We start from the raw sequence: 25,225 nt of genomic DNA, 5'->3' as shown, positions 1-25,225 counted from the left end.
CAGACAGGGTCAGGGGGCTGTCCTCCTCTGATGCTCAGGGTCCGTCCCTCCAGTTGCGTCGGTGAGGAGGGCTGTCTGGACTCCCTGTAGCATCAGAACACGGGGTTGTGACCAGCTCGAGTCGGCCAGCCTCAGAGTGCTGTCCCCTCAAGTCCTGGGCTCCTGGGGACAGGTGGGGACACTGCCCCCCCAGGCTGGGCCAGCAGTGGCCTTATCCCCCAGCCCAGAGCTGTTGTGCATCAGACCCTCCAGCTTTACGGGACCCACCCCCTGTGGCCAGACGGGGGCTTTCCAGAGGCCAGAGACCTGCCCCCCAGCCTCCACCCAAGGCCGCCGCTGGTTGGCCCCACCTGGCCCACAATCCAGATGTCCCCAACCCTAACAGTGACCAGCAGTACTCCTGCCTCTCCCACCCTGCACGCTGGCCAAGGAGAGGCCACGGGAGGGGGACATTGGGCTTCTTGGCCCTCCTGGACGGACCCAGCTCGCAACTCTGACATGCTCGGCAGGTGGTGCTGGCCCTGTCCAGCTATGCAAATAGAGAACAGGCCCAGCAGCTAATGCAGCTGGACAAGGTGCGCTGCTGCTGGGCGGCCGTGGACACGCGCAGGGGGCCGGAGGCTCCGTGCGCAGGAGAAAGCTGGGAGCATATTTATTTACAAGCACTCAGAGTGGCCGGCTCTCCCAAGCGGCCTGCCTCTGGGCCCTGTCCAGCCTGTGGTAGGGCGCAGCCTGCCCGCCCCACCCCTAGTGGCTCGGGAAGCCTGGGAAGCACGGAGGAACCCAGCCAGGGCCCAGCAGCGCTCTCCCGGAGGCCGGAGCCCGGCCTCCGGGAGAATGTTAGAAGTGGTTCTGCCAAGTCCTGTTCCCTGCTTAGTGGCCGCAATGTCACTGATGGCAGGGGGATCACAGGACAGAGGCCAGTGCCATGTGCCCAGAGCTTTGCGGTGGCAGGAAGCACACTGGTGGCCGGTCCCAGCACCAGTCTTTGTTTCAGGCTGAGCCTGGAACTCCAGAGGACAGGAGCCGGAGGCTGCCCACCAGCGTGGTGGGGCCAGTGGAGACCCCGGGCACCCCACACTTGGGCTCTGCTCTCAACCCCCCTTTACAGTTGCTGTGTGTGCTGGGCTGGTTGCTCCCAGTCTCTGAGCCTTGAATTTCTCCTCGGTGCTGGGGATGGTGTGGTGACGGCTTAGATGGGGTGCAGGCACACTCCCTCTGCCTCCAGATGTCCCCAGGGAGGGGGGTGACAGGAGGAAGCTTTGCCTGGGTGTCCAGGATCTGGGCTGGGGTCTCAGGCACCACCTGTCACTGTGTGCCCTGGGCAGGGCACCGTCCTGCCCACTGTCCTCCTCACCTCCCTCGGGAGTCCCCGAGCCCCGCGGGCGCCAGGCTCTGCGCAGCCGGCCAAGCCGCTCCCGCCCGCCCCCCAGGCGAACCTGCCTCTGCTGCAGCGGGAGCTCCTGCACTGTGCCCGCCTGGCCAAGCAGACGCCTGCCCAGTACCTGGCCCAGCACGAGCAGCTGCTGCTGGGCACCAGCGCCCCCTCCCCCGTGGACTCCTCCGAGCCCCTGCTGGAGGTCAACGAGAACGGCAAGAGGAGGACGCCCGACAGGTACCGCGGCTCCGGGCCAGGAGGGGGCACAGGGCCCTCCTGCCTCGGCCCTGCCTGGCCAGCAGCCCCCACTGCAGGCTCCACCGGGGCAGACAGGCAGCTCACCTGCCCTGCTAGCAGCCTGCCCTGCCGGGCTGGACCCAGATGCCCCTGGGAGCCCCAGGAGGACGTCTGTCCCCAGATATTTCCTGGCACTCTCCCCTGGTGCCGAATGTACAGCCCGAGGGGACCAAATCCAGGTGGCTGGGCTGGGCCCCCTCCGCTGGCCTCCAGAGGCGCATTTCCACATTCCTGGGGGCTGCTGGTCACTGGGCCTTCCTGTCTGCCCAGTCCCCTGACAGGGGGTTGGGCTTCTAGTTTGGGGAGCCCGGGGGCCCGCCCACCAGGGAGGAGGAGGCAGAGGTGGTACCACTCGTCTCCCTCGCACCTCCTTCCTCTCTGACGCCCGTGTCCCTGCGCACTGACGGGACCTCCATCCTTGGCTGGCGGCCCATAACCACTGCCCTCCACCTGCTCTTCTGGCCAGGACCAAAGAGAACGGGTCAGACCGCGACGCCCTGCACCCTGACCACCTCAGCAAACGGCCGTGCACCCTGAGCCCCGCACAGCGCTACAGCCCCAGCAACGGGCTGCCCCACCCCACCCCACCCCCGCCCCAGCACTTCCGCCTGGAGGACATGGCCATGGCCCACCACTTCCGCGACTCCTACCGCCACCCCGACACCCGAGAGCGCCACCGGCAGCTGGGTGAGCAGCGTGCTGGGGCTGGTCGGGTGCTTGAGCCGGCTGCGAGTGCCCAAGTACACGCTGCACCTGCCGCCACTGCACCTGGGCGTAGCAGGCCATCCAGGGAGCAGTGGGTAGGGGACGGCCGGCCACACCCCGGGGGCCGGGAGTGCGACTTTCCTCCTACCGCCTTGGAGGGCAGCTTGCACCCTGGAGGCCCAGGAGGGCCTCATGAACCCAGGGGGACCCACTGGGGCTGCAAGGTCACCACCCTGAGGGCCTGGCACCCATCCAGGCTGGGCAGCCTCTGACAGGAGCTGCCCAGTTCTTGACCCCATCGTGACTCCCCACAGCGCACCCTCACTGGGCCTCAGGTCCCCTCTGCCACTCGGGTTGAGCAGGCGTCATGTGAGGACCGGGGCATTACCGCAGGCCCAGGCAGCGAGCTCTGAGGCCCAGCTGGTGACGGGGACAGCAGCTGGCACGGACCACACCCTACGGGGCTGGCGTCCTCTCCTGCACACCCACACCACAGACGGGAGACCGAGGCCCAGAGAGCGCAGGTGACACGGCCGAGGTCTCGCGGCCACACCTGCCTGGCCTCACTCCCCTGTGGGCTGGAACCAAGAGGATGCCCCCCACACGGCCCCTGTGTGTGCTGGTGAAGAGGCCCAGGAGCAGCCGGCCGGGGTCCCAGGGTGCGGACAGTCCCAGAAAGGGCCCAGGAAGCCCCTCCTGTAAGAGGCTGACTCCCACCCCACCCTGCAGGCACGCGGGGCCTGGGCCCAGGCAGCAGGTGACGGTCCTGGCTCTCTGTGGCGGGTCAGGCAGGTGCTGATTCCCACCGGCTTCTGCTAATGCAAAAATAAACTCCAGCTGCCGCAGAGAGCTCAGCCACTGTTTTGGTTGGGGCCTGGCACGGGCCCCAGCTCTGCCGGCGGCCAGGAGCCTGGTGGAGAGCAAGCTCTAGCAGCCACCTCCCAAGCCCTTCTGTAATTTGAGGGAGGCATTTGAGGTCCAGTGACCTAGGAGATCTTTAGGGACCAAAGGTGGCCCCAAAAGAGGCCTCGGAAGCATAGACTGACTCTGGGCCACCCGGCACAGACAGGGACACGATAGGGGAGGGTTGGAGGCATTTCACGGGAGGACCAGATGCTGGACCTCCCTGTGTCTTAGAGACTAAGCTCCTGCCTCCATCGCCCCTGCCGCCTCACTGGCCAGGACTGAGGGCTCACTGCAGCTGGCCAACCCTGAGCCATACCTGCCGCCACCCCTCCCTGACTTGTATCTGGGCCAACACAGCCCCTTTACCAGCCTCCAGGGATGACCGGCCTCCAGGGCTAGGCATGGGCAAGGGCTGAGGTGTGTGGCCCGCAGCCCTGCGCCACCCAGCAGCCCACAGGACCCCCGCTTACCAGCCTGCTTCCCAGGCACGTGTCTCTGAAGTCTCTTGTCACCCCAGGAGGTGGGCAGGGTGGACTGACTGAGGCGTGGGCAGCCAGATGAGGACCCAGGTCCACGGGGCTTCTCAGCCCCGCCATCTGCTGCAGAGCTGGCTGGGGCGTTCGGGCTCCAGTGGATAAGGCTGAGCACCCAGCCAGAGCCCAGCCCTGGGGACACGCAGCCTGCAGGGAGGACCTCGAGTAGACAGAGTCACCTCACCTGATACAACAGGGCACCCGGGACAGGGATTCTGGGTACACTGCAGAGGGCCGTGACCTGGGCTTTGAGGAATGCATAGGAGGGCAGACTACTGGGAGAGCAGGTCACAGCACACTCTCGGGGCCAGCCGCAGGCCCTTCACAGGCAGGTCTGGAGAAGCTGTGGGCCAGGGCGGGCAGCAAGGAGGCAGAGACGGGGTGGACACAGCTAGGCCAGGGGCAGGAACAGATTTGTCTCCTCTTCCCAATGGGGGTTGGGGCACTGGGGGTCAGTGGTCAAAGGATCAGGGTCCAGGGCTCCCGGTTCCACTTGGGCACAGCCCATGGGAGGGCCGAGAGCAGGGCCGGTGCTGGGGGCGAATGGGTGTCCCAGGAGCAGAGTGGCTTTAGGGGCATGGGCGGGGCTGGGAGAGAGGCGGGGCTGGGGAGGGTGAGGGGCTGTGGGGCGGGGCTTGGTGGGGTGGGGGTGGGGAGCCGGGCCTGAGCTGGCGCCTGCCCTCCCGCAGGGGCGCCAGGGGCGCGGCAGGAGGAAGTGATTGACCACAGGCTCACGGAGCGCGAGTGGGCTGAGGAGTGGAAGCACCTTAACAACGTGAGTGCCCAGCGGGCCGCAGGGCTGCCTGGCTGTGGGGCCATTGGGGGCAGCTGCGCTGAGCGTGGGCTCCGCTGGGCCCAGCGCCCTGCCTGGACCCACCCTGTCCTTCTGGCCACCTTCATGTGTGCCCTTGTGGGCTGCAGCCGGCCAGGAGGAACCGGGAGCCCTCCCGCCACTTCCTGCCCAGCTCTCCAGGGCGCCGCCTGAACCTTGCAGGACGTTGGGGAAAGTCCTGTGGGGCCTCCTGGTGGTGGGAAGTGGCCCAGGGGTTCAGGGCCGTGGACCACATCCTGCTCCTCAGACCACCTGTGGGCCCTGAGACTTCGTCCCCTCCACCCGTGCCTCGCCTGAGAAGGAAAGGCAGTCCCGAGGCCAGCACCCTAAGAGGGTCAGGGAGGAGGGACTGCAGTCCCCACTCCCATGCCAGCCTGATGCCCATGGCAATGAGGACCCCTGCCTAGGGCCAGCCCCAGCCCACCCTGCCCAGCCGCTCTGCTCCATGGAGACGGGTCTCCAGCAGCCGACCCTGCAGGGCGGGATGTGTCTGGCTGCCCCCAGGCTGCAAGGTGCTGAAGCCCGCCCTGTCCACCCAGCTCCTGAACTGCATCATGGACATGGTGGAGAAGACACGGCGGTCACTCACAGTGCTGCGCAGGTGCCAGGAGGCCGACCGGGAGGAGCTCCACCACTGGATACGGCGCTTCAGTGACGCGGAGGATGTGAAAAAGGGCCCCACACCCGCTGCCACCCGCACCCTCAACAGCTCCGCCAGCCCCGAGGGGTCTCAGCCAGGTGTGCACTGAGGAGGGCCGGGCTGGCCTGGGGGACGGGCCAGGATAAAACAGTCTCCCTGGAAAGGAGGTGCCTTCCCCACTTTGCACAAAGACACCCCCAGTTCTGTGGGGAGACTCTGCACAACCAAGAAGGGCCCAGGAGGTGCCCAGCCCCCAGCCTGAACCCAGGGTCCCCCTCGGTGGGGGTCCAGAGCATTCCCTTCCTGCCCCCATGCCAGTGCAGGGTCTCCACCTTTGAGCCCCCGGGGATCCCCTGCCAGTGAAGAGCACTTCCTGGGGCCTGGGCAGTGTGAAGGGGGAGCTGACCTCAGGCCGCATCTTTTTCAGATGTCCACCGGGAGTTCATACCGCGGACCCTCTCTGGCTACATGCCAGAGGAGATCTGGAGGAGAGCCGGTGAGTACAGATGCAGGACAGACCCCGGGACAGCTGTGGGAGCCCCTCACAGGCCCGGCAGTGAGGGGTGCCCAAAGGCTTCCCCCAGCAAAGCCCAGGGACGCTGCACATCCTGCTGTGCACAAGCCCAGAGTCCGCGCAGCCTGCTGGGCACCGTGTTGAGCAGGGGAGGAGGTGGGAACATCCACTGGCACGGCGGGAAACAGCCCAGCAAGATCTGAGGGTGGCGAGAGAGACCCGTGCCTGCTCGGCAGAAGTGGTTCGGAGGAGACGGGAGCAGGCAGGATTCAGTGTGAAACATGAGGAAGACGGGGTCCTCGGGTCTTGAAGGCACAGAGGAGGGAGGGCCCCCGCCGAGAGTTGGCGATGAGGGGTGGGCTGTGGCCAGGGCCCTGGCTTGGACACCCCCTGCCTGGCAGGAGGCTGCGGCTCTTCGTTGGCCTGGCCCAGCCCCGTCACCTCAGCTGTCCACCGGGCAGGGCTTGGTGAGCGCCTTGCTGAGGTCCATGTGGAGCTGTGTGGTGATGAGGTCCTGATGTCACTCAGACCAGGGCTCAGGCCCTGCCAGCAGCCAGCAATCCCCACATAGAGGCTGGGGTGGGAGGTTCGCGGTGCCTGCCTACCTGAGCGGGGAACACCACCGGTCCCACCCTGACCCCACGGGACACTCTCAGCAGCCCCGCTCACACCACGCTGCAGGGACAGCAGGCCTCAGCCCCCGGGGTGTTTAGCAGGCGCTTGTGGAGGGCAGGAGTGTCACCACGGAACTGAATGGCACAAGTCACCAGTGGACTCTGGACATGGGCCGCAGCCTCAGCCCTGTGCTGCAGCTCCTCCGTAGGGCCAGGCAGCGGGCGTAGGTTCCCAGGTGGCCTGAGGTCTCTGCTGACGTGCTGGAGAGGGGCCTGGGCCAGTGTGGTGTGTGGGTTCCCCGTGGGCCTGGCCCTCACACACCAGCATGAAGACCACTACAGGTAGAGTGGTGGTCAGAGCTCGACCGGCCCCGCGGTCCCTCAGGCCCTTGCCTGTACACACGTGTTAGGTCACACACTTGTGCCCGTGTGTGCATGTACGGGGCCCTTGCTTCAGTTGTGGGGGAGGCCCGGAACCCTGTTGACCCCAGCCTGGCCTCCGTGTCCTGCAGAAGAGGCTGTGAACGAGGTGAAGCGTCAGGCCATGTCGGAGCTGCAGAGGGCCGTGTCGGACGCGGAGCGCAAAGCCCACGAGCTCATCAGCACAGAGCGCGCCAAGATGGAGCGGGCCCTAGCCGAGGCCAAGCGGCAGGCCTCCGAGGACGCCCTCACCGTGGTCAACCAGCAGGAGGACTCCAGCGAGGTAGGGCCACTGGCTGCGCCTAGGCCCCGCACTGTCTCTGGGTCCACTGGGGTTGACAGTGAGACTTGGGGTGAGCCAAGTGTGGCTGGAACCCAACAGCTCTGTAACCCGGGTCCCCATCCGGTGGCCATCACAGGTGGCTGCAGTAGGTACACAGCCTGCTGCCCACACAGCCTGGTGAGGTGCCCTGTGGCCCTCTTCATCATGCAGATACAGAAACTAGTCCAAGGGTAGGTGGCCGGCTAAGTCCCTGGCCTGTGTGGGGCCATTATCTGACCCCGGGTCGCTGACACCAAAGCGTAGGTTCTTCTCTGAGCTGTGAAAGCAGAAGGTTTGAGGAGACCTGTGGGCCCCAGGGGCTACGTGAGCAGGAAGGCCAGAGGGTCCTGTGCACCTGGATGACCACGTGCTGGGCACAGTCTGCGGCCCATTTCCTCCTTGCCCAAGAACTTGGTCAGCAGAAACATCAGGGAGAGGAACAGACCTCTCCAGGGGGGCCCTGGGGATGCCCTCTGTTGAAGGACAGACCCCCCCCAACCTGCCTGGGCTTGTGCTGGGCTAGGCTGGGGGTCAGAGGAGACATGGCGTAGAAGCAGGTGAGACAGAGCGAAGCCCTCACAGCGGAGTCCTGGGGAGAGCCACATCCTTCAGGGGCTCCTTGGTCCAGTGGGCACAGCAGACCTGCAGGGAGTCAGTGGGGGCCGGCAGCCATCTGGTGGAAGGCAGTGTGGCCAGGGCCATGTGAGCTGGGACCGCAGGCGGTGGTGTGGCCCCAGAGGCTGTGGAGGCCGACGGCAGAGTGGACGTTGGCCTCCAGGCAGTTCCCTCCTGTCTCACAGCAGGCAGGGGGAACACGCCACCCTCCCCGGCCACTGCTTCCCCGGGTGAGACGGTGGCCAGCCTGAGCACCGTGGATGGCAGCACAGGGCGGGAGCTGGGCAGCGGTCTGGCCAGGCTGACTGTGCCCTCTGCCCCTCCCACCCAGAGCTGCTGGAACTGCGGGCGCAAGGCCAGCGAGACGTGCAGCGGCTGCAACGTGGCGCGCTACTGCGGGTCTTTCTGCCAGCACAGGGACTGGGAGAAGCACCACCACGTGTGCGGCCAGGGCCTGCAGGGGCCCGCGGCCACAGTGGCCGACCCACTGCCCGCGCAGCCCGGCACCACGGCCAGCCCCAGCGAGGCCGGCTCTGCCGGGCCCTCCCGCTCCGGCTCCCCCGGCCCGCCCGGCCCCCTGGACACCGCAGTGCCCCGCTGACCCCTCCCAGGCCCGGCCAGCACCTAGACCCCAGGCCCCGCCCACCTGCCGGCTCACTGGAGGCCGCGCCCACCACCCACCTGGCCCCACAGGGCGGCCGGTCGGAGTCACTGCTGCTACTGCTTGTCTCCAAAAGAAAACAGGACCGAGAGAGTCCACCCGCCAGCCTCGCAGCCCCGGGCAGCTCGGCCGCGGCCCACGACCTCGCCTCCACCACCGACCCTCGCCGCAGCACACGCGGGAGTGGCCGCGCGTCCCTCCGCCACGGTCCACGCCTCTCTACACTGGAAGTCTCACGGGGCTGACGTTTCCAGCAAAGAATTTTGAGGGGTTTTGTCCGCAAAAGAGCTACTCAGAAAGGGACAAGGAAGGCTGGGGGTCCCCCTCCTTGTTAAAAAGGGAATAAAACTGTGATTTTGTAGCCGGAGACCTGGACTCACTGCACTCGGCCTCCCTGCGGCCGACAGGTGCGCAGGATTGGTGGGAGTCCAGCCTCGACTCGAGAAGTGTTTCCGGTTTCAGGTTTTTTTCTTCCTTTAATGTCAAACTCTTTGGCTTTAAGTAAAAAAATCCAAAAAGTCTTTTAAAAAGGCGAAGGAAGCAGACCCGCTAACTACCTTGCCAGCTAGCCAGCCAAGGATACCGCACTCACCTCCGCTGCAGAGGAGCCCCGAAGGCACCACGTCCAAACCCAGGCGTCCGTCACTGCCAAAGCCTGTCTGGGTCATCTTGGGTTCGTTTGGATGCTGGTCTCTCCTTTCAGTTTTGGTTTTATTTGGAGGTCTTGGGACAGTGGGGTCTGGCACACCCTGGGGTCTTCTTGAGCTGGCCCTGGGCAGCTGGCCCATGACCTCCGTGCTCCGCCCTGCGCTGTCATCCCCAGGCGCAAGCAGGACACCGCTCTGTCCCCATGCCTCTGTGACACTTCACATTTCAATTTCCACCCGTGAGCAGAAAGTGCTAGAGTGTTCTTCCCAGAGAGAGAAAACCCCAAAACAACGCCGTGTCGATCTTTTGGGTTGACTCTTGACTGCGTTTCAAAGCAAGAGGAGATACCCTGCTCCTGAGAACCCGCTCTGGTCTCCTCCTCTACCTCCGCTCCCGCCCGTCCCACCTCCATGGAGCCCCAACACCACCGCCCGTGTCTCCCTGCAGCTACTCTTTCTCCCAAACTTTTGCAGAAAAAAAAGCCCCCTGCCCTGCCCTCCCCGAGACTCAGATGTACATAGCCCTGAGTTCCACCCTCGTTCTGGGCACCCTGGCCATCCCAGCCCTCGCCTGCCCTCCACCCCAAGGAGGAAAGGAAGGACGGCCAGTCCCTGCCACGCTGAGTGGGAGGGCAGAGCCGACTACCACCCACACTGCTGTGTATCGCTGTGAAAAGCGCCAAGGACAAGTGCAATATGCGGTGGCCAGCCTCTGATCGCGTCCAGGGGCCCTACCCGAGGCACAGTGCGCATGAATGTGAATGTACTTGGTTTTCGCAGAGGTCCAAAAATGGTGTCTGCGATGGTGGTGATAAGAAGAGATGTTTGCCAAATAAAGAATTAAGAGAAACCTGGGAAGCACACGGCTTAGGACCCAGTTCTCGGGTCCTACACGCGGCCCTGGGGAGCGGGGTTGCGGCGTGGGTTCCCGGCTGTCATGGAGTCTGCTCTGAGTTAGGAGAAGATCCCAGCCAGGGCCTGCAGAACCCAGCCTGGCATAGCCGCCTGCCTCCTGTGTCCTCCGGAAGGTTCCGGGCCTTTGCCCTGGGGGAGGATTGCTTCTGTGGGATTCAGACAGCCAGGGCCTGGGTCTGCTTCCATGGCAGGGCACGCAGCCTGGTCTCGCATCCAGCCTCGGCTCAGGCGCAGAGGATGTGCCCATGCCCATGCCCACAGAGGGCCCTGCCTCCCTGGGGGGGCACCTCGCTCCCCACCTATGCCCCCAGTGCTGCATCTTGCTAGTGCCCGGCCCAGCAGCCCACTGCCCAAAAGGCCGAAGCTCAGTGGGGGGACACCATGTTCCGGGAGGAAGAGGGGCTTGCTGGCTGGCGAGGTGGGCTTTGGGTGAGGAGCACCAGCGCAGCCCTCCTGGGTCCCGTGTCCCCGGGCCAGGACTGGGCAGCTCTGGGGCAGGGCAGCAGACCCAGGCGGGTGTGGATGAGCGCTCACCTGGGTTTTACCTTGCTCTGTCTGTAAGCACCTCCTGCTCCCTGGGACCAGCCTCCAGGGGCCAGCTGGAAAGAGCTGCCCCTCAGGCCAACTGTTAAATGCCACTTGCCCAAAGCAAGTCCTGCGTGTGTAAGGAGCCTGACCAGGGAACCAGAAACCAAGGCCAAGCGCAGGTGGCGGTGCTGTGCTGAGGGGCTCCCCAGGCCACCTGAAGTCGGGGAGCAGTGAGGAAGGCAGGGCCCTTGGGGCCACTGTGTTCAGGATCCACCCAGCCAAAGACCCCGCAGCAGAACCAAGCACAGAGCGGTGGCCAAGGGGACAGGGCACTTAGGTGTCCCTTGCCTCATGGGTGGCAATGAACACCGTGCGCCCAACCAAGATGGCAGCTTCACCTCCTGTGCCAGGGCCAAAGCTCACACGGGAGACCATCACGGCAGACAGGTGGCGCCAGAGATCCCAGCCCGAGGCCCGTCCAGGGACAGCCAGGCGGTCGGTCAGAGGCTGCCCCTGCCCTTCTAGAAAGAGACCCTTGGTGTGCTTCCCTCGCCTCTCCCGCCCTCATCTCCTTGCCCTGCCCAGGACCCTGGCTACGTCCCGTGGGCCTCCCCATTCCTTGCGTGGCCATGGTGGTGGGTGGGACAGGCTGGACCACACCCCAGCCCCACTGCCTGCCAGGGCCGTGCAGGGCAAGGAGTGGGCCCCCCATTAGTCCGCACGTCCATCAGCACTGTCCCTGAGGGACAGTATGGGGCTGGAGGGCACGGGGGTCCACCCAAGTCACAGTGGACAGGGACTAGGTTGGGCCCCAGATTTCCCTGGTGTGAGTTTTTCCAAATGGACCCTCAGGCTGACACCACAGCTATGTTTGTGGCCTCATCTGTCCCTGCTCTGCCTACTGCGCAGCCCAGATGCAGCCACTGATGCACTCCTCCTCTTGTCTCTCTGGTCCACTCGGTCACCTCCTGTCCACCCACCACTGCCCACCTGTCCATCCATCTGCACATCCATCTGTCCACCCTCCTCTGTCCATCCAACCTTTTGCCCCTATGTCCATCTGTCCATCCACCCACCTGTCCACCCATCTGTTCATCTATCCACATACCCTCCTCTCTCCACCCACCCTCTTCTGCCCCTCTCTGTCCATCTGCCCATCCTCTACCCCACCCTGGCCCCCCTCACCCACTCTGGTCCTGGTACCCATGGCCTCGCACACCTGTCCTGTGTCCTGTAGTCCCCCCAGGCAGAGGGCCCTCCACTGCATCCAGAGCAGTGTCCTCACTTCCTCAGTGTCCCAGAGCCCAGGGACTCTGTGGATCCTCCTGTCCTGGGCCCTCGGGCTGCCCCGAGGGACGCTGCCTGTGAGCACAGACCCCCAGTGCCCCACCGGCCATCTCCTCACTGCAGGGGCAGGTGAGCGTCTGCTGCAGGGGGGTGGGCAGCCTGGGCTGAGGCTCGGTGGTCACCCTGACCAACCCGGGCCTGCTTGCAGAGTGTGGCAGGGCATGGGGCACGGTTAGGAGTTGGCGCACAGTCTCGCTGGGCTGGGCGCCTGCCGTCAGCATAAGCACGTTCCCCCACGAGGCCTCACCGCTGGGCTGGGCGCCCTTTCCCCCCCTCTCTTCAGGGCCAGTGCTCAGAGGAGGGTGCCCAGGAGCAGAGGGCGAGCCGGGGCTGGCCTGACCCGAGCCCTGGGCCGCTCCCACCTGCCCTGCTGGGTCCCGGCCGGTCCAGGCTCAGTCCTCCTGGGCTGCCTGCTGACTTGGCATGGTGGTACTGGGTACCAGGTGGTGGAACTGGGTACCAGGTGGTATTCTCTGGGACCTTGGGCCAGACGCAGGTCCCCTGCCAGCACCTCCCAGCCCCGGGTCCACTTCCACTGCCCTGCCTCCCAGGCTGCACCACCGGGGCTTGTCTGAAACAAGGGCTGGACGATGGTCTGTTGTGCTGAGGGAGGAAGGGAAGGTTGGGCCTGCGCTGGACACCCCACAGACAGGGCCTGGGCAGCCGCAGCAGTGCCAGTGCTTCCAGAAGACTCCATCCCGCGGCCTTCCATCCAGCGGGCTCCGGCAGAGCCCCCAGACCTGGGTGAGGGAACCCACCATGGGCCAAATGCTCTCTAGCTGCCAAGAGGCAGGCACCACACCTGCCCCCCCTCCGGCCCAGCCCAGCAGCCCCTCACCCCTGCACCGGGCCCGGCCAGGGCGTGGTCACAGCTGCTGGGGCGCAGACTCGGGTGCTGCTGGGCGGGGAGTGAGGGTTTCCTCTAAAAGCCGCGCCCGCTCTGCGTCCCTGGGTCCTGCTGCCTGCCCCAGCTCCCCCACCTGTCCGGGGTCTGTCTGGCGGCTCTGCCCTCCTGGGTCCCAGGCAGAGTGGGGGCTCCCTGTGCAGGCAGGGGAGGCGGCACCCTCTCAAGGACAGAGGTGGACGTTGGGGGACCGTGACACAGAGGAGGCTGGCGAGGTGTGGCAAGAGGGCACTGTGGGCAGCTCTGGAAGTCGGGGGGGGGAGCCTCGAGGTCCATACCCCAGGAAGGCCTAGACACTGCAGGCCCAGAGACGACCTGAGGACTTTGAGGGCCCCACCTCCCACCTGCCCACAGCCGACTGGGTGCCTGCTGGGCATGGGTGTGAGACGGCCATCAGAGGAGGATGTGGCAGGACGGTCACCCATCCTGAGCCAGGGTGGGGCCACCTTGTGTCCTGACTTAGGCAAGAATCTGGCTCCAGGCTGTGGCACTCTGGTGGCCTAGAGGAAGGGTCAGTGGTGACACTCAGCCGGGATCTGAACATGTGCATTCTGAGGGTATTCAAAGGCTGCCGTGGGCAAGCTGTCCCAGGCCGGGCAGCTGGTGGGAGCCCGCTGGGCTGGAGAGTCCATGCCTCAGGGTAGCATAAGGTTGACATTCTTCCCGCTGCAGACGCAGCTCCGAGCAGAGTCCGACCAGGGCTGGGCCACATCCATCCGTCTTGGTGTGGACATGGCCTGCAGTGTCCTGCCTTCTGCATGGAAGTGGATGGGCATCTGGGCCACACAACGGGGGAGGCGTGCAACCTATGGTGGGGTGTCCTTGTCCAGCCCTTGGGTGGCCAGCCTATTCTCAGCATGGACATGGACACCGCTCCAAGGCACTCTGGCTTGCCAGGGGATACCTGCAATGAATAATTGACGCAGGACAGAGGGAGCAGCCTGGGCACAGGGTCCACTGGGTGGGGAGGAGCAGCTGGGGAAGCTTCCTGGAAGCAGTGACCAGGAGCCTGGGGTCCTGCCCACTAGTGTGTCTGGAGGTGAGGGCAGGAGGTGGTTCCTCAGATCTTCATTCTCCTGGGCCCGCAGCTTCCCAGAGAACCCTTCCCTTAGGGGCTACCTGGGCCAGTGAGGGAGGGGCAGGCTGGGCTGACCGCTTCCCAGGCTGCATCCCCACCCCCGCCCCCGTCCTCGGCCCTGACCTCTCCTCCCCAGACCCGAATGCCCTGGGAAGAGACCCCAGGCGCCAGCTTGGGGGCTGTGGGTCTGGGTTAGGTGGGCACCTCCATGTGCCTGGGGCACACAGGGCAGCTCAGGAAGCAGCAGCCAGAGTCCCACCAGAATCAGGCCAGGGCGAGCTGTGGCCACAGCCTGCCTCGAGAGCAGCCACTCTGGTGGACACAGGGACACACGCCTGCTGCAGCCCAGGGCTTTGTGAGGTGTGGGGGCAGCCGCTGGTGGAGGCCAGGACCACCCACAGGGCACGAGTTAAAGTAGGGTAACTCGGTCCGCCCATATGGCCCAAGGGTCTACTCACTTCAAGGGGCTCCAGCCTAAATGTGGCCCGAAGTGGGGTGGGGGGCTCTGGAACCAGTGGGGTAGGCAGGTCTCCAACAGAGGTCACTGCCTCTCCTCTGGGCCCAGCACCCCACCCTGGGTCAGCCCACCCTCCAGGGCCTTGCTCTGCCTGACCGGCCCTCAAGTCCCTCAAGCCACTGTCCCTAGAAGCTGCCCTTCCTGCAGTGTGTGTTGGTGACCTGCTCATGCCAGGGCCACCTCCGGCTGCTGCTGGAGGCACGCCTGTGAGGGTGGTGGGTGGCAGCCTGCTGAAGACCCCCAGGCAAGGCTGGGCGCAGATTGGGCTCAGGTGCTGCTCTCCAGCAGGCCCCGGGCGCTGCCAGGTGAGGAGGACGGGTAGGCGGGCCTGCGCCTTGACCTCTCAGGCCGGAGGCGGCGCCCAGGGAGGCCTTCTTCAGCGGCAAGTGGGAGCAGCTGTCCTGGGGCAGGCTTAAAGCCAGGCCCGGGCAGGCGTGGGTGTGGCGTGCGCAGCAGGAGTCCGGCCAGCCCTCCGACCTGCCCATGTGGCCCTTCCTGAGCCACGCTCTCTTCCCGCCGCCTACTGAGGCCTGGCTCCAGGCGGTCTCCTCGGACCCTGAGGCCCAGGGCTGGGGGGCCTGCAGCAGGCCTGAGAAGACCCCTCTGGAGTCAGGGGGTGGAGGTGGGCAGGGGGAGCGGTGGGGAGAAGCCGAGGAGGACGACAGAGACGCCAGCTTCTTGCTGTCCTTGCTGGAGCCGGGGAGCCGGGCCGAGAGCCCAGGGCCGGACCAGGTAGCACCCTGCGGGGTGGCCGAGGGCTGGGCCCACCCCCCTGGGCCAGGCGGCAGTGAGGCGGGCTCTGGGCTGCGGCCCAGGCAGCCTCCAGCTGGGGAGGCCTCGGGGTGGAGTCCGTGGGCCCAGGAGCTTCCCTCCAGCCGGGGCTTCGGAGGAGGTTGTATCCTGTCCAGAGAAGGGTTTGCCCCGAAGGGGCTGTGACCCTCTGCCAGGGCCGGCCGGTCACAGCTGCCCTCCCTCTGGAAGGGCCCACAGGCTGTCCCCCTCCCAGGTTGACTGCGGGCAGGGGCTGCAAGAGCTGGAGGCCATCAAGCTGAAGCTATGGGCCCTGGAGCAGGCGAAGCAGCGGCCGGAGCCACCCAGCATCCAGGGCAGGACCAGGGCAGAGGATGGCACAGGGACTGGGCAGCTGCTAAGCAGCCCTGGGACCACAGGTAGGAGCCCCAAGACCCCCGCGGAGCAGGGCGACCTTCCCTGAGGGGTGGGGAATGGACCCCCGATGGGAGGTGCCCACTGTGGGGGGCCTTCTGGTCCTGAGGCCTTGTCTCCCCAGGCTGCCCCCTCCCTGGGACCCCCAAGGAGAAGGTGGAGGCTGACCACAGATCCATCTACGTGGGCAACGTGAGTGGGGGAAGGGCAGCAAGGGCTCGTCCCTCCCGAAGGCGCAGACCCCAGGGTGGGCAGGTGGTCACACTAGTGTCCTCTGTGGCTGGGACTCACAAGATGGAGGGAGGGAGGGAGGGGGCATGTCTGGCCTCCAGGAAGGATGGGGTGGGCCCGTCTGTCCCCTGGGGGCAACATGGGCCTGCTGTCCCACATGAGGACTCCCCAGTGCCACCGAGTGGGATCTTCGGCTGAGGTTCGCCACCTTTAACAAGCCTTGTGCCCCTCGCCTGAGCCAAGGCCCCGGGCGCAGCCTGAGTGCACCAAGGGGGGCAGGGGGAACCCCTCTCAGCCTGTCCTCCTGCCCTCCGGGGACCAGGGCCTCGATGACCCCCAGCCAGGGCCCGGCCTGTGCAAGCCCAGCCCCACAGTGCTGCCCTGCCACAGCAGGTGGACTACGGGGGCACGGCCAGGGAGCTGGAGGCCCACTTTCACCACTGCGGCCAGGTCCACCGCGTCACCATCCTGTGCGACAAGTTCTCGGGACACCCCAAGGGGTCGGTGCAGGGCCTCGGGCAGGGCCGGGGGGGACAGCAAGGCTGGGTGGGCAGCAAGACTGGGTCCTCACTGTGCCCATGCTGCCCTCAGCTATGCCTACATAGAGTTTGCCACCAAGAGCTCAGCCCGGGCTGCCATGGAGCTGGACGAGAGCGTCTTCCGGGGCCGGGTCATCAAGGTACTTGTCTCTGGCGTGCTGCACACCTCTAGGCCACCCAGCACACTGCAGTGCCGAGCACTTCTTATGGCGAATCCTGGGAATGGAGCCAACGGGCACAGAGAGGCGGGCCCCCTACCCAAGGACACACAGTTGTTCCAGCCAAGCCCTCTTTGTGTGCCTTGGGCAAATTGGCAGGGCAAGGCCAGAGCAGGGCATGGCAGGAGCCTCAGGCCCTCATTCCCAAAGCTGGACCTGTTCTGGGTGTGGCCTGAAGGAGACACTCTCCTCCCTTTGCAAGGGTGAGCACCAGGCATGTCACCTGACCATGGCTGCAGCCAGGTTCAAGAGGGAGCTGTAGGCCTACGTGGGCATCCGGAGGGGCTCAGAGCCTGAAGCCCTGGGCCCAGCCTGAGGGCTGCTGCCAGGCCACTCTGGCCAGGAGGGAGCTGTAGGCCTACGTGGGCATCCGGAGGGGCTCAGAGCCTGAAGCCCTGGGCCCAGCCTGAGGGCTGCTGCACCCTGGCCAGGAGAAGGCAGAGACAGGGCTGGAACCCATGTGGCCTCTGGTGCCAGGTGCTGCCCAAGAGGACCAACTTCCCAGGGATCAGCTCCACAGACCGTGGGGGCCTGCGGGGGCCCTCGGTCTCCAGGGCGGCAGCCTTCCTGTGCAGTGACCCCCAGTGCCGGTCCCGGTTCAGACCTCGTGGACAGCACTGGTGAGTGGGCTGCGTGGGTGTTGGCCTGGAGGTCGGGTGATGGGACTCGGGCTGCTGGCACTTGTCTAGCAGAGACCTGGCCCCGGCTGCCCAGGGTGCTGAGCCAGGGGCCTGCATAAGGGCCGGAGGGCCCTGCCGGACTGGAGAGCTGCCCCCTTGGTCCCACCAGGCTCAGCAGCACCCTGGTGTGAGGCCATGGTCCAGGGCAGGGCTGCCCTGGCAGATGGGCATCTGGACACATGGCAGCCGCCAGATCAGGCTCCTCCCTCCTCCTTCCCTGGGCCTTCTCAAGAGGCCCTCACCCCCTGCCCGGTGTCCTCACCGTGGGCCTCCCTGTCCCCACAGGGCCCATGGAAGAGCCTCTCCGCGCTTCTCGCCGTATTGAAGGCACAGCGTTTTGAGAGGGTGCAGTCAGGGGATAGCCGAGTTTCCCTGGGGGATACATGTTCCAGATGGCCAGGTCTGTGTGGCTGGACCGTCCACCAGGGTGGTCTGGACCCCACGGCCACTGCCACAAATTACAGTCAGCCAGTGGGTGGCAGCCTGGGGCTCTGGAGATCTGGGTGGGGATCAGGAGCAGGGGCAGGCATCCCTGGGGCTGGGATGGGACTACTTGGTTCTTCAACCGATAGTTTTAAAGAAAAAGAGAAACCTGTGTGTCTTAGAATAAAGCATAAATTATATTAAATCTGAATATTTTAAAAGCACTGACGACAGGTCTCCTGCCTCCAAGGTCACTGGGTGTGCTCCTCCGGGCAGACTCCAGAGGGCGCCGTGGTGTGGCCGAGGGCCAGGGCACACTGGCCCCTCCGCCCCTGGCGGCACCTGGCCTAGGTCCACCTGGTCAGGTCGGGAAGCAGAAGTGGAGACCCCCTGGGCACCATGTCCTGAGAAAGCTGCCACTTGGGTCCCCTGTGCCCAGAGCCCGCAGGGGCAGGCCAGGCTGTGGGTCTGCCCCCGTCCCCAGTGGAGCTTTCCATCCCGCAGGAGAGGCTCTCACTGCCCGGGACCCGTGCCCGTTGTCCCCCGTAATCTTGGGTCAGCGCTGGCCTTTCCAGCAAGGGGAGTGGTGCCCCAAAGAGGGCCACGTCCCAACCTCCAAAATCCGTCAGTGTGAACTCATTGGAAAGTCCTTTCTCGGTGCTGAGGACCGAACCCATGGCCTCACACATGCCAGGAAAGCGCTCTACCACTGGCCATTCCAGCCCCTGGAAAGTCTTGTCTTTGAACAGGGTTAAGCCTTGGGCACTTTACCACTGGTCAATCCCCAGTCCCGTTTACGTTTTGAGACAGAGTCCTAGGTGGGGTCACAGGTGTGGCCGTCACACCCGAGTCGTCCAGAAACCTTTCAACACACTTTCAGAGACTTTCTTTCTGTGAGGCATGACGTGCACACCTGTAACCCGCTATTTAAGAGGCTGAGGCAGGATGGGGCATGTGAGGCAGCCTGGGTAACTCGGACCACCTCTCAAAACAAAGACAAGCTGGGCACAGCAGCACAGGCCTGTGATCCAGGGCTCTGGAGGCCGAGGCAGAAGGATCAGAGTTCAAAGCCAGCCTCAGCAACCTAGTGAGGCTCTAAGCAACTTAGACCCTGTCTCTAAATAAAATATTTTAGAAAGCAGGGGGGCAGGTGGCTGGGGATGTGGCTAAGTGGGAAAACGCCCTGGGTTCAATCCCTAGTACAGGGAAAAAAAGCCTCCAGCTGAGGTTCTCCTGGACTACCCGGGACCTTCGACCCTAGGTTCAATGACACATGACACTGAGCCCAGAAACACCAGACAGGACAGGCAGGGGGAGAGGGGGAGAGCGGGAGTGACGCGTCCAGTCAAGGGGCCAGGAATCGCCAGAGCAGGAGCTGCTTCAAGGCCACCTGGGGACGCATTAGCGCAGCTCTGACTCCTTAGGCCCCTGTGTCTGGTGAGTCAGACGTCCAGCTGGCCTGGGTCTGCCCCACCCGATGGGCAGTGCAGTCTGCAAGTGGCCCGCCCTGGAGGGGAGGTGCATCTGGCTCCAGGGAGGACTCAGGGCTGCAGGTCCACCCAGAAGGTGGGGCCCAAGAGGATGAGGGTCAAGGTCCCGCCAAGAGAGGAGCCTGCTGGACCACTGGGGGAGGGGCTGCAGCAGGCTCACTCCTGGGCTGAGGCTCACCAGGTGGTGGGGGGCTCCGGCCGCCCTCCCTCCCCAGGGCCCAGGGGCTACCTTCCGTCCGGATGCCCACCCGTCTTCTGGCCCATGAGGCAGCACACTCCTCTGGGGACCAGGGGCTGAGATGACCGCCCTCCCCAGCGTGGCTTCCAGCATGCCACTGCGTGGAGGTGCCATGGCTCTGGCCACACAGGGTGGGCCGCTGACAGGGAGGATGAGGGAGCAGCCTGGAGAGCCACCTGGAGGGGAGCCGGGCTGGCCTCAGGGCAGAGTGCGTGGACCCTGCTGCAGCTCACGTCCACACTGATCACTCCTAACTCTGGTCTTCCAGAGCTTAAAATGGGGATGCCACCTAACAACGCGTGGGAAAACCCCTCGCATGAAGCACACTCAAGAGTGGTCTGGCCACCCTGACAGAACACCCAACAGCAGCTTGAACAAGAGGAGTCTGTTTTGTTTTCTTACGTGAAAAAAGCTGAAGGTGAACAGTCCAGGGCCACATGCCAGCCAGGTGCAGGCTCAGTGAGCACAGATCCCCATCCTCAGAGCATGAATCTTGTCCTCATGCCCTTAGAAGGATTATCTGAGCTCCAGCCATCACACCAATGTTCCAGATAGGACATGGTGAAGGATACTCCATAGCCAGCTGAACCCCCTTATAAATGGTCTCTCCTGTCAGGTGTGGTGCCGCACGCCTGGAATCCCAGCAGCTCAGGAGGCTGAGGCAGGGAGATTGTGAGTTCAAAGCCAGCCTCAGCCACAACGATGCACCAAGCAACTCAGTGAGACCCTGTCTCTAAATAAAATACCGGATAGGGCTGGGGACGTGGCTCAGATTGAACCTGAGTTCAAGCAACCTGCAGTTGTCAGCTGTCAACCTGCCTGGACGACCTGTCCTGCTGTGCCAGAGCCGGGGACTGCTGACTATCTGGCCAACAGTCTCCAGTAAAACTGGGGTTCTGCTGGGAAGGAGAGGAGAATGGGCGTCGGGCACATGCACTTTGTTTTGTCCCGACCACAGCCAACACTGAAGGCCAACCAGGGTGCCACCATGGGCTGCCGTCTGTCCTGTCCTCCCTCTCCAAAGGCCAAAGGCCCCGGGAGAGCCTGGGGCCAGGACGTCAGAGTTAGCCATTGCTCACTGCACCTCCAGACCTGCTCCAGGTCTTCCTGTTCCCCCAGGTGACCAGGGCCTAGGGCTTTCTTCCCGTGTATTTTTTAAAAATCAGCACCATGCTTGCTGAAGGGGAGTCAGTCCAAAGACAAAGAGAAGCAGCTCACCTCCACACCACTGCAGCCAAGGGGCCGTCAACACACCGCCCGTCCCAGGCCCTCCTGGCCCTGGGAGTCCTGACAAAATGCACAGGAGGGCAGGGCTCAGAGGGGTGCCATGACTCAGGAAGCCACTGGCTTTAAAGGCATTTAAATCTCCAGTACCCCAAAATAAAAAGAAAGAACAGTCAGGGAACAGGGCACACTAAGAACCCCAGCAACTCAGGAGGCTGAGGCAGCAGCACCCCAAGTTCAAGGCCAGTCTGGGCAACTGAGCGAGACCCTCAACAACTTAGTGAGACCTTGTCTCCAACTAAGAACTTTTTAAAAGGGCTGGGATGTGGCTCTACGGTAGGTAAAGTGCCCCTGGCTTCAACCCCCAGTACCAAAAAAAAAAAAAAAAAAGACCTCACCTCTCAGACAAGCCACTGAATGACAAAAGGAAAGACAGCCCCCAGCCACCTGATGAGAAGGTGCTGCCACTCTCCTGGTCACGGCTAGGGTTGCTATGTGGCCTCTGGCTGCAGAGGTCTCAGGGAAGCCAGGGGCTGGAGCAGCAGCCTGGACGCCTCTGCTGACCACCTTGGCAGGAGCAGGAGGGAAGGCTCTGTGGTCGGGAAGCAGGGGCAAGTCGGGAATTGTGCCCACAGCAGAGTCCAGGTGGGTGTCCAGGAGGGGAGAGAAGTCCCACACCCAGAGCCCTTCCTGCTCCTGAAGGTGTGGGCAGTTACCCACGCCCCCACCCTTGAGGTTGGTTCTGGGCCGTCCAGCCTACAGGAGGCCCCAGCAAGAGGTGAGAGGCAGAGGCTGACACCCTGTCCCCTGCCCCTTCCCTGCACCTCCTGCTGTGGCCACAGCCTCCCCTGGTGCTTCAGGGGGCCTCAGCAAGAGCCCTCTGCTGAGAGAGAAGAACCAAGCGCATCTCACCTCAAAAGGCCTTTAGTGGGGAAGCACCGGCACAAGCCCACCCAGCCCCCGGGCACGTCTCAACACTCAGGACAGAAATGACAGAAACAGAAGTCTCAACAGCTTCGCACACACGTCTCCTCAGGGCAGAGTCCTGCTCAGCACACTTGGATCATCATGGACGTCACCATGTTGTCGAAGGCCCTATGCAGGAAATGGGCCCCTTCAGCGGCAGCCGGTCTCCAAGCCTCTGTCCCTCTGCTGGTCACCAGACTACCACCCCAACCCCAGATGCTCAGGGCTGCTCGGGGCCAGGCAAGTGAACTCAGTGAGCCAGGAAGGAGACCCTGCTGCCCACTGCCCACTGCCCACTGCCCACTGCCCTCCCTGGCGGTCCTCACAGCACGGAGGTCCAAAGGTGGGCAGGCAGCAGTGATGAGAACAGTGCTGGCCCTGACCTGGGGAGCCAGGAACACCTGCCTGCGCTCACCTGGGACCTAGGAGGCCCTGACACACAGGGTCGAGGCGGAGAGAAGGGCCTCTTGGGAACTTTCTGGAACAAGGGATTCTGGGAAGCAGGTCTGGAGTGTGAGCTCATGAACCCTGCGCTCCTCGATGGAGAGCCTTCCTCAAGTTCATTCAAGCCTTGAGTCTTTTCACTTGTTGCTCTACTTGTCTGTGGCACTGGGGGTTGAACCTGGGCCTCGTGCATGCCAGGCAGGTGTTCTCACCACTGCACCGCCCTGCCCCAGGTCTGTCCATGTGAGAGCAACCCGCAAAACCCGTGATCCAGGTTCCTGACCATCCCAGCTCAACGTGAAAAGCAGCTCAGGCAGAGACACAGCAGATCTTCTCCCTGAACAGGTGTCTATAAGCTTGGGCCCTTGCTTAACTCCCCCGAGGGCCTCAGGTAATTGGGGGCTCACTTGGGAAACCTCTGTAACTGGAGACCTGTCAGAGCTGGTTCAGAGATCAGGGTTTTGCTGCTTTAAGTGGACCTCGGGGGACAGGGCTCCTGACCTTCCAAGGCTGGCCTTTTCAGCAAGGCAGGCCTTGTACAGAGAGGAGACTGGACAGCACGGCCCACCTGGACTGGATGCGGTCCCCAGGGTTGTAGAAGGGGTTGCACATCACATCTGTGTAGGAGTTATGCAGCTTCCGGAACATCTGAAACAAGACCCAACATACACACGGCACTGCCAGACCTGTGGCTTTCCAGGATTTCAACTCAGTGAGAAAGAGAATACAGGACGACCCCCCAGGCGTGGCCTCAGAGCCCTGCACCTACACTGCGGATCTCGTTGTCTCGAAGGGCTGTGTTGGAGGAATCCACCACCATGACAAACTTCACCTTGGAGTTGGTCACGTAGCCGTATCTGCACAGTGAGTCAGGGAACATGCTCTAACACGGGACGCATGACAGCAACTGGCCCAGCCCCACACCAACAGCCAGGCTGGAGCTACAGCTCAGTTGGTGGAGTGCTTGCCTCACATGCACAAGGCCCTGGGTTCGATCCCCAGCACCACAAAAATAAATAAATAAATAAATAAACACTTTTAAAAAGCACCTATGAGCTAAGGGACCTCTGGGTACCCTTGCTTGGAGGAGCCAGACACCCTGAGTCACAGGAAGTGCCCAGGCCAGGATGGTCCTGCAGCACAATGCAGGTGGGAAACTGCACACCTGGAGTGCCAAGGTGACTGCTGGAGGCACGTAACCCCACCAGTTCACAGACCCAAGTCCTTCTGGACACTGGGGATGCCTAACCCTCTTTATAAAGCAATACTGAGCCCAGGAAGCCAACTGCAAATAGATAAGGTGAATCCCCCACCGCTGCCCCAGAAGTCATATCATAGTGTAACACGCGCTTCCAGGCCAATGCTGGTGTACACAAGCTGCATTACCGCCTGAGGGGCTGTCTCTGAACTCCGAGGTCTCAACCTTATCCTAAGGTCAAGAGCATCCAGTGGTGTGTGAGGCAGGACCTAACAATGAAATCACTGTTGCTCTAAGGTGGCAGCCCCTGCAGAGCACAGAAGACACACCTGCTGGTACAGGGCAAGGAAACCCGCCCCCCAGTCTTCCCCGTCTTCCAGGAGTGAAAGTCCAGCATTTCCCAAATGCATCTTCCATTAAAAGGAGATTAAAAGGAAGACTTCGTTAGCTTCAGGCCCCTCAATCTCCTTGGATAACTGAAACTCTCACTTTTTTTTTTCAAGTGTTTCCCAAAGCACACCCTGAGATAACAGCATCCTAAAAGATACACCTTGTAGTCCTCTGTTGGGTACAGCAGGCCCAGGTAGAGCTCCCTCTGGTCCACCAGGGCCTTCCCCATGGTGGAGATCTTCTCATCTACCACATCCAGGGAGGTGTGCACCATGTAGTGGAACTTCAGCTCACTCTCCATGGGGGTGCTGCGGATGTACAGGGGGTAATTCTGCAAGAAAGGACAGTGGCAACTGAAAGGGCAGGCACCCACCCAGCCTGTGCCAGCTCTGACTAGTACCAAAGAGCACCCTGAGAGTGGCCTTGTGGCTGCCAACGCCCCCAGGAGATGTACTCTCACTCTAAAATCCACAGCTTAATTCTCCACACTGTTGTGGGTATGTCTTCAGAGGCCTGACCTAATCCAAGCAGTTTATGCAGAGGGACAGCATAAGGGTGGGCAGAAAGGATCCATAATAAGGGGCTTGAGTGCCCCCTGACAACTGGCCCTGTCACTCACCTGTGGTTCACTGTGCCCTGGCCACCTTCCACTCTGTGGAGCCTTCCCAGTATGGCACCATGAATGCCAGCTGTTTTTACCACACCATGCAAGGACAGGAGTCCTGTCACTAAGCCCTTGGAGACTTGGCTCAGCCTCCTCAGCTCTACACTGCTGCCGGCCTGACCTCAGAGGCAAGCACCTTTCCTGGGCTCCCACAGACCACAATTCACATCTGCCCAGCATAAGGTAATGTAGGCATCTGGTGACCAATGAGTATGCTCACACCTACTGACACCTGACTGGTAACTGATCAACAGATCAGAAAACAGTCCCTGACACATAATGGCTCAACAAGAAACACTGGACTTCACCATGGTTTACAGAAAGATTAAATGTACTCTGACGTATGATGTAAGGCCACCCTGAGTAGGAGCACCTATTAAGCACTGCTAAGCTGTGGCGTGTGCTCAGAGGGAAGCTGGTCAAGAGCCTGGAGAGGCCACGTCCCTGCCACCTCCGAGGCCAGTCTCAAGAAGAATGGCCAGGAGCAGGAGCACCTAAGTCGCCCTGAGCTCCTAAGCCTTCAGACAGAGCTTTCCGGAGGAAACGCGCGGCCAGCGGGCTGCCAGGGCCGCGGCCAGGGTGAGCGCGCAGGGCCGCGTGGGGCGGCGGACAGGTGGGAGAGGAGGGGCAGGTGGCAAGGGAGGGGGACGCCACGCCACGCCGCCGGAGCCGGGGACAGCTTTCCGACACAGGCGCAACAGAACCCGCTTTGTCTCTAACAGACTGGGGAGAGCGGCTGGATCGGAAAGCGGGAAGCGGGGAGAGGCTGCGGGAGGAGGACCGCACAACTCCGGGCGGCCCGGCCCGCGGCTCGGCGGGCGCCGGGGGCACAAGTCAGGGCGGAGGGGGCGCGGGCCGGGGCGGGGGCCGCTCTCCGCCAACCGCGGCACGCACCTCCTTGGCGATCACCGCGATGCACACCGCCATCTTGGGAGGCCCTGCGCGGATCACGTGATCGCCGGCCAGGTCCCGCCCCCCAGCCC

General features: G+C 63.5%; 3 protein-coding genes across 8 annotated transcripts in view; 2 read left to right on the top strand and 1 right to left on the bottom strand.

Annotated features, from left to right (window-relative positions):
• Cbfa2t3 (CBFA2/RUNX1 partner transcriptional co-repressor 3) overlaps nucleotides 1-9,934 on the top strand; it is a 43,163-nt gene extending 33,229 nt beyond the window's left edge. For all 6 annotated transcript variants that reach the window (XM_077105804.1, XM_077105803.1, XM_077105805.1 and 3 more), the window contains 7 exons: nucleotides 1,434-1,615; nucleotides 2,142-2,362; nucleotides 4,509-4,594; nucleotides 5,191-5,389; nucleotides 5,719-5,787; nucleotides 6,932-7,122; nucleotides 8,108-9,934. In XM_077105804.1, coding sequence (XP_076961919.1) covers nucleotides 1,434-1,615; nucleotides 2,142-2,362; nucleotides 4,509-4,594; nucleotides 5,191-5,389; nucleotides 5,719-5,787; nucleotides 6,932-7,122; nucleotides 8,108-8,377 — 1,218 coding nt within the window. In that variant the 3' untranslated portion in view covers nucleotides 8,378-9,934. The remainder of the gene's footprint in view (nucleotides 1-1,433; nucleotides 1,616-2,141; nucleotides 2,363-4,508; nucleotides 4,595-5,190; nucleotides 5,390-5,718; nucleotides 5,788-6,931; nucleotides 7,123-8,107) is intronic.
• Nucleotides 9,935-14,856: 4,922 nt separating this feature from the next.
• Nucleotides 14,857-17,530, top strand: Pabpn1l (PABPN1 like, cytoplasmic). The gene is made up of 7 exons (XM_076837592.2): nucleotides 14,857-15,108; nucleotides 15,407-15,542; nucleotides 15,662-15,729; nucleotides 16,162-16,268; nucleotides 16,360-16,447; nucleotides 17,003-17,145; nucleotides 17,491-17,530. Exons 1-7 carry the CDS (start codon nucleotides 14,857-14,859, stop codon nucleotides 17,528-17,530), a joined length of 834 nt encoding a protein of 277 aa, XP_076693707.1.
• Nucleotides 17,531-21,488: 3,958 nt separating this feature from the next.
• Nucleotides 21,489-25,203, bottom strand: Trappc2l (trafficking protein particle complex subunit 2L). Its single transcript, XM_076837864.2, has 5 exons — nucleotides 25,137-25,203; nucleotides 23,737-23,909; nucleotides 22,760-22,847; nucleotides 22,559-22,638; nucleotides 21,489-21,675 (listed from the first exon to the last, which is right to left on the bottom strand). The coding sequence occupies exons 1-5, from the start codon at nucleotides 25,167-25,169 to the stop codon at nucleotides 21,630-21,632; spliced, it is 420 nt and encodes a 139-aa protein (XP_076693979.1). The 5' UTR covers nucleotides 25,170-25,203; the 3' UTR covers nucleotides 21,489-21,629.
• Nucleotides 25,204-25,225: the final 22 nt, after the last annotated feature.

Source organism: Callospermophilus lateralis, chromosome 18 (assembly GCF_048772815.1).
Source record: "Callospermophilus lateralis isolate mCalLat2 chromosome 18, mCalLat2.hap1, whole genome shotgun sequence".
Lineage (NCBI taxonomy): Eukaryota > Metazoa > Chordata > Mammalia > Rodentia > Sciuridae > Callospermophilus > Callospermophilus lateralis.
This window is presented reverse-complemented; position numbering and strand designations above follow the sequence as displayed.

Coding starts and splice junctions, on each gene's coding strand:
- Pabpn1l (XM_076837592.2), top strand. CDS start 14,857: ATGTGGCCCTTCCTGAGCCACGCTCTCTTCCCGCCGCCTACTGAGGCC. Junction 15,109..15,406: donor GCCCAGGGCCGGACCAGGTA/GCACCCTGCGGG, acceptor GGGCTGCAAGAG/CTGGAGGCCATCAAGCTGAA. Junction 16,269..16,359: donor TTCTCGGGACACCCCAAGGG/GTCGGTGCAGGG, acceptor TGCTGCCCTCAG/CTATGCCTACATAGAGTTTG.
- Trappc2l (XM_076837864.2), bottom strand. CDS start 25,169: ATGGCGGTGTGCATCGCGGTGATCGCCAAGGAG. Junction 22,848..23,736: donor CCAACAGAGGACTACAAGGT/GTATCTTTTAGG, acceptor CTCACTGTGCAG/ATACGGCTACGTGACCAACT. Junction 21,676..22,558: donor GGGGACCGCATCCAGTCCAG/GTGGGCCGTGCT, acceptor TTTCCTGCATAG/GGCCTTCGACAACATGGTGA.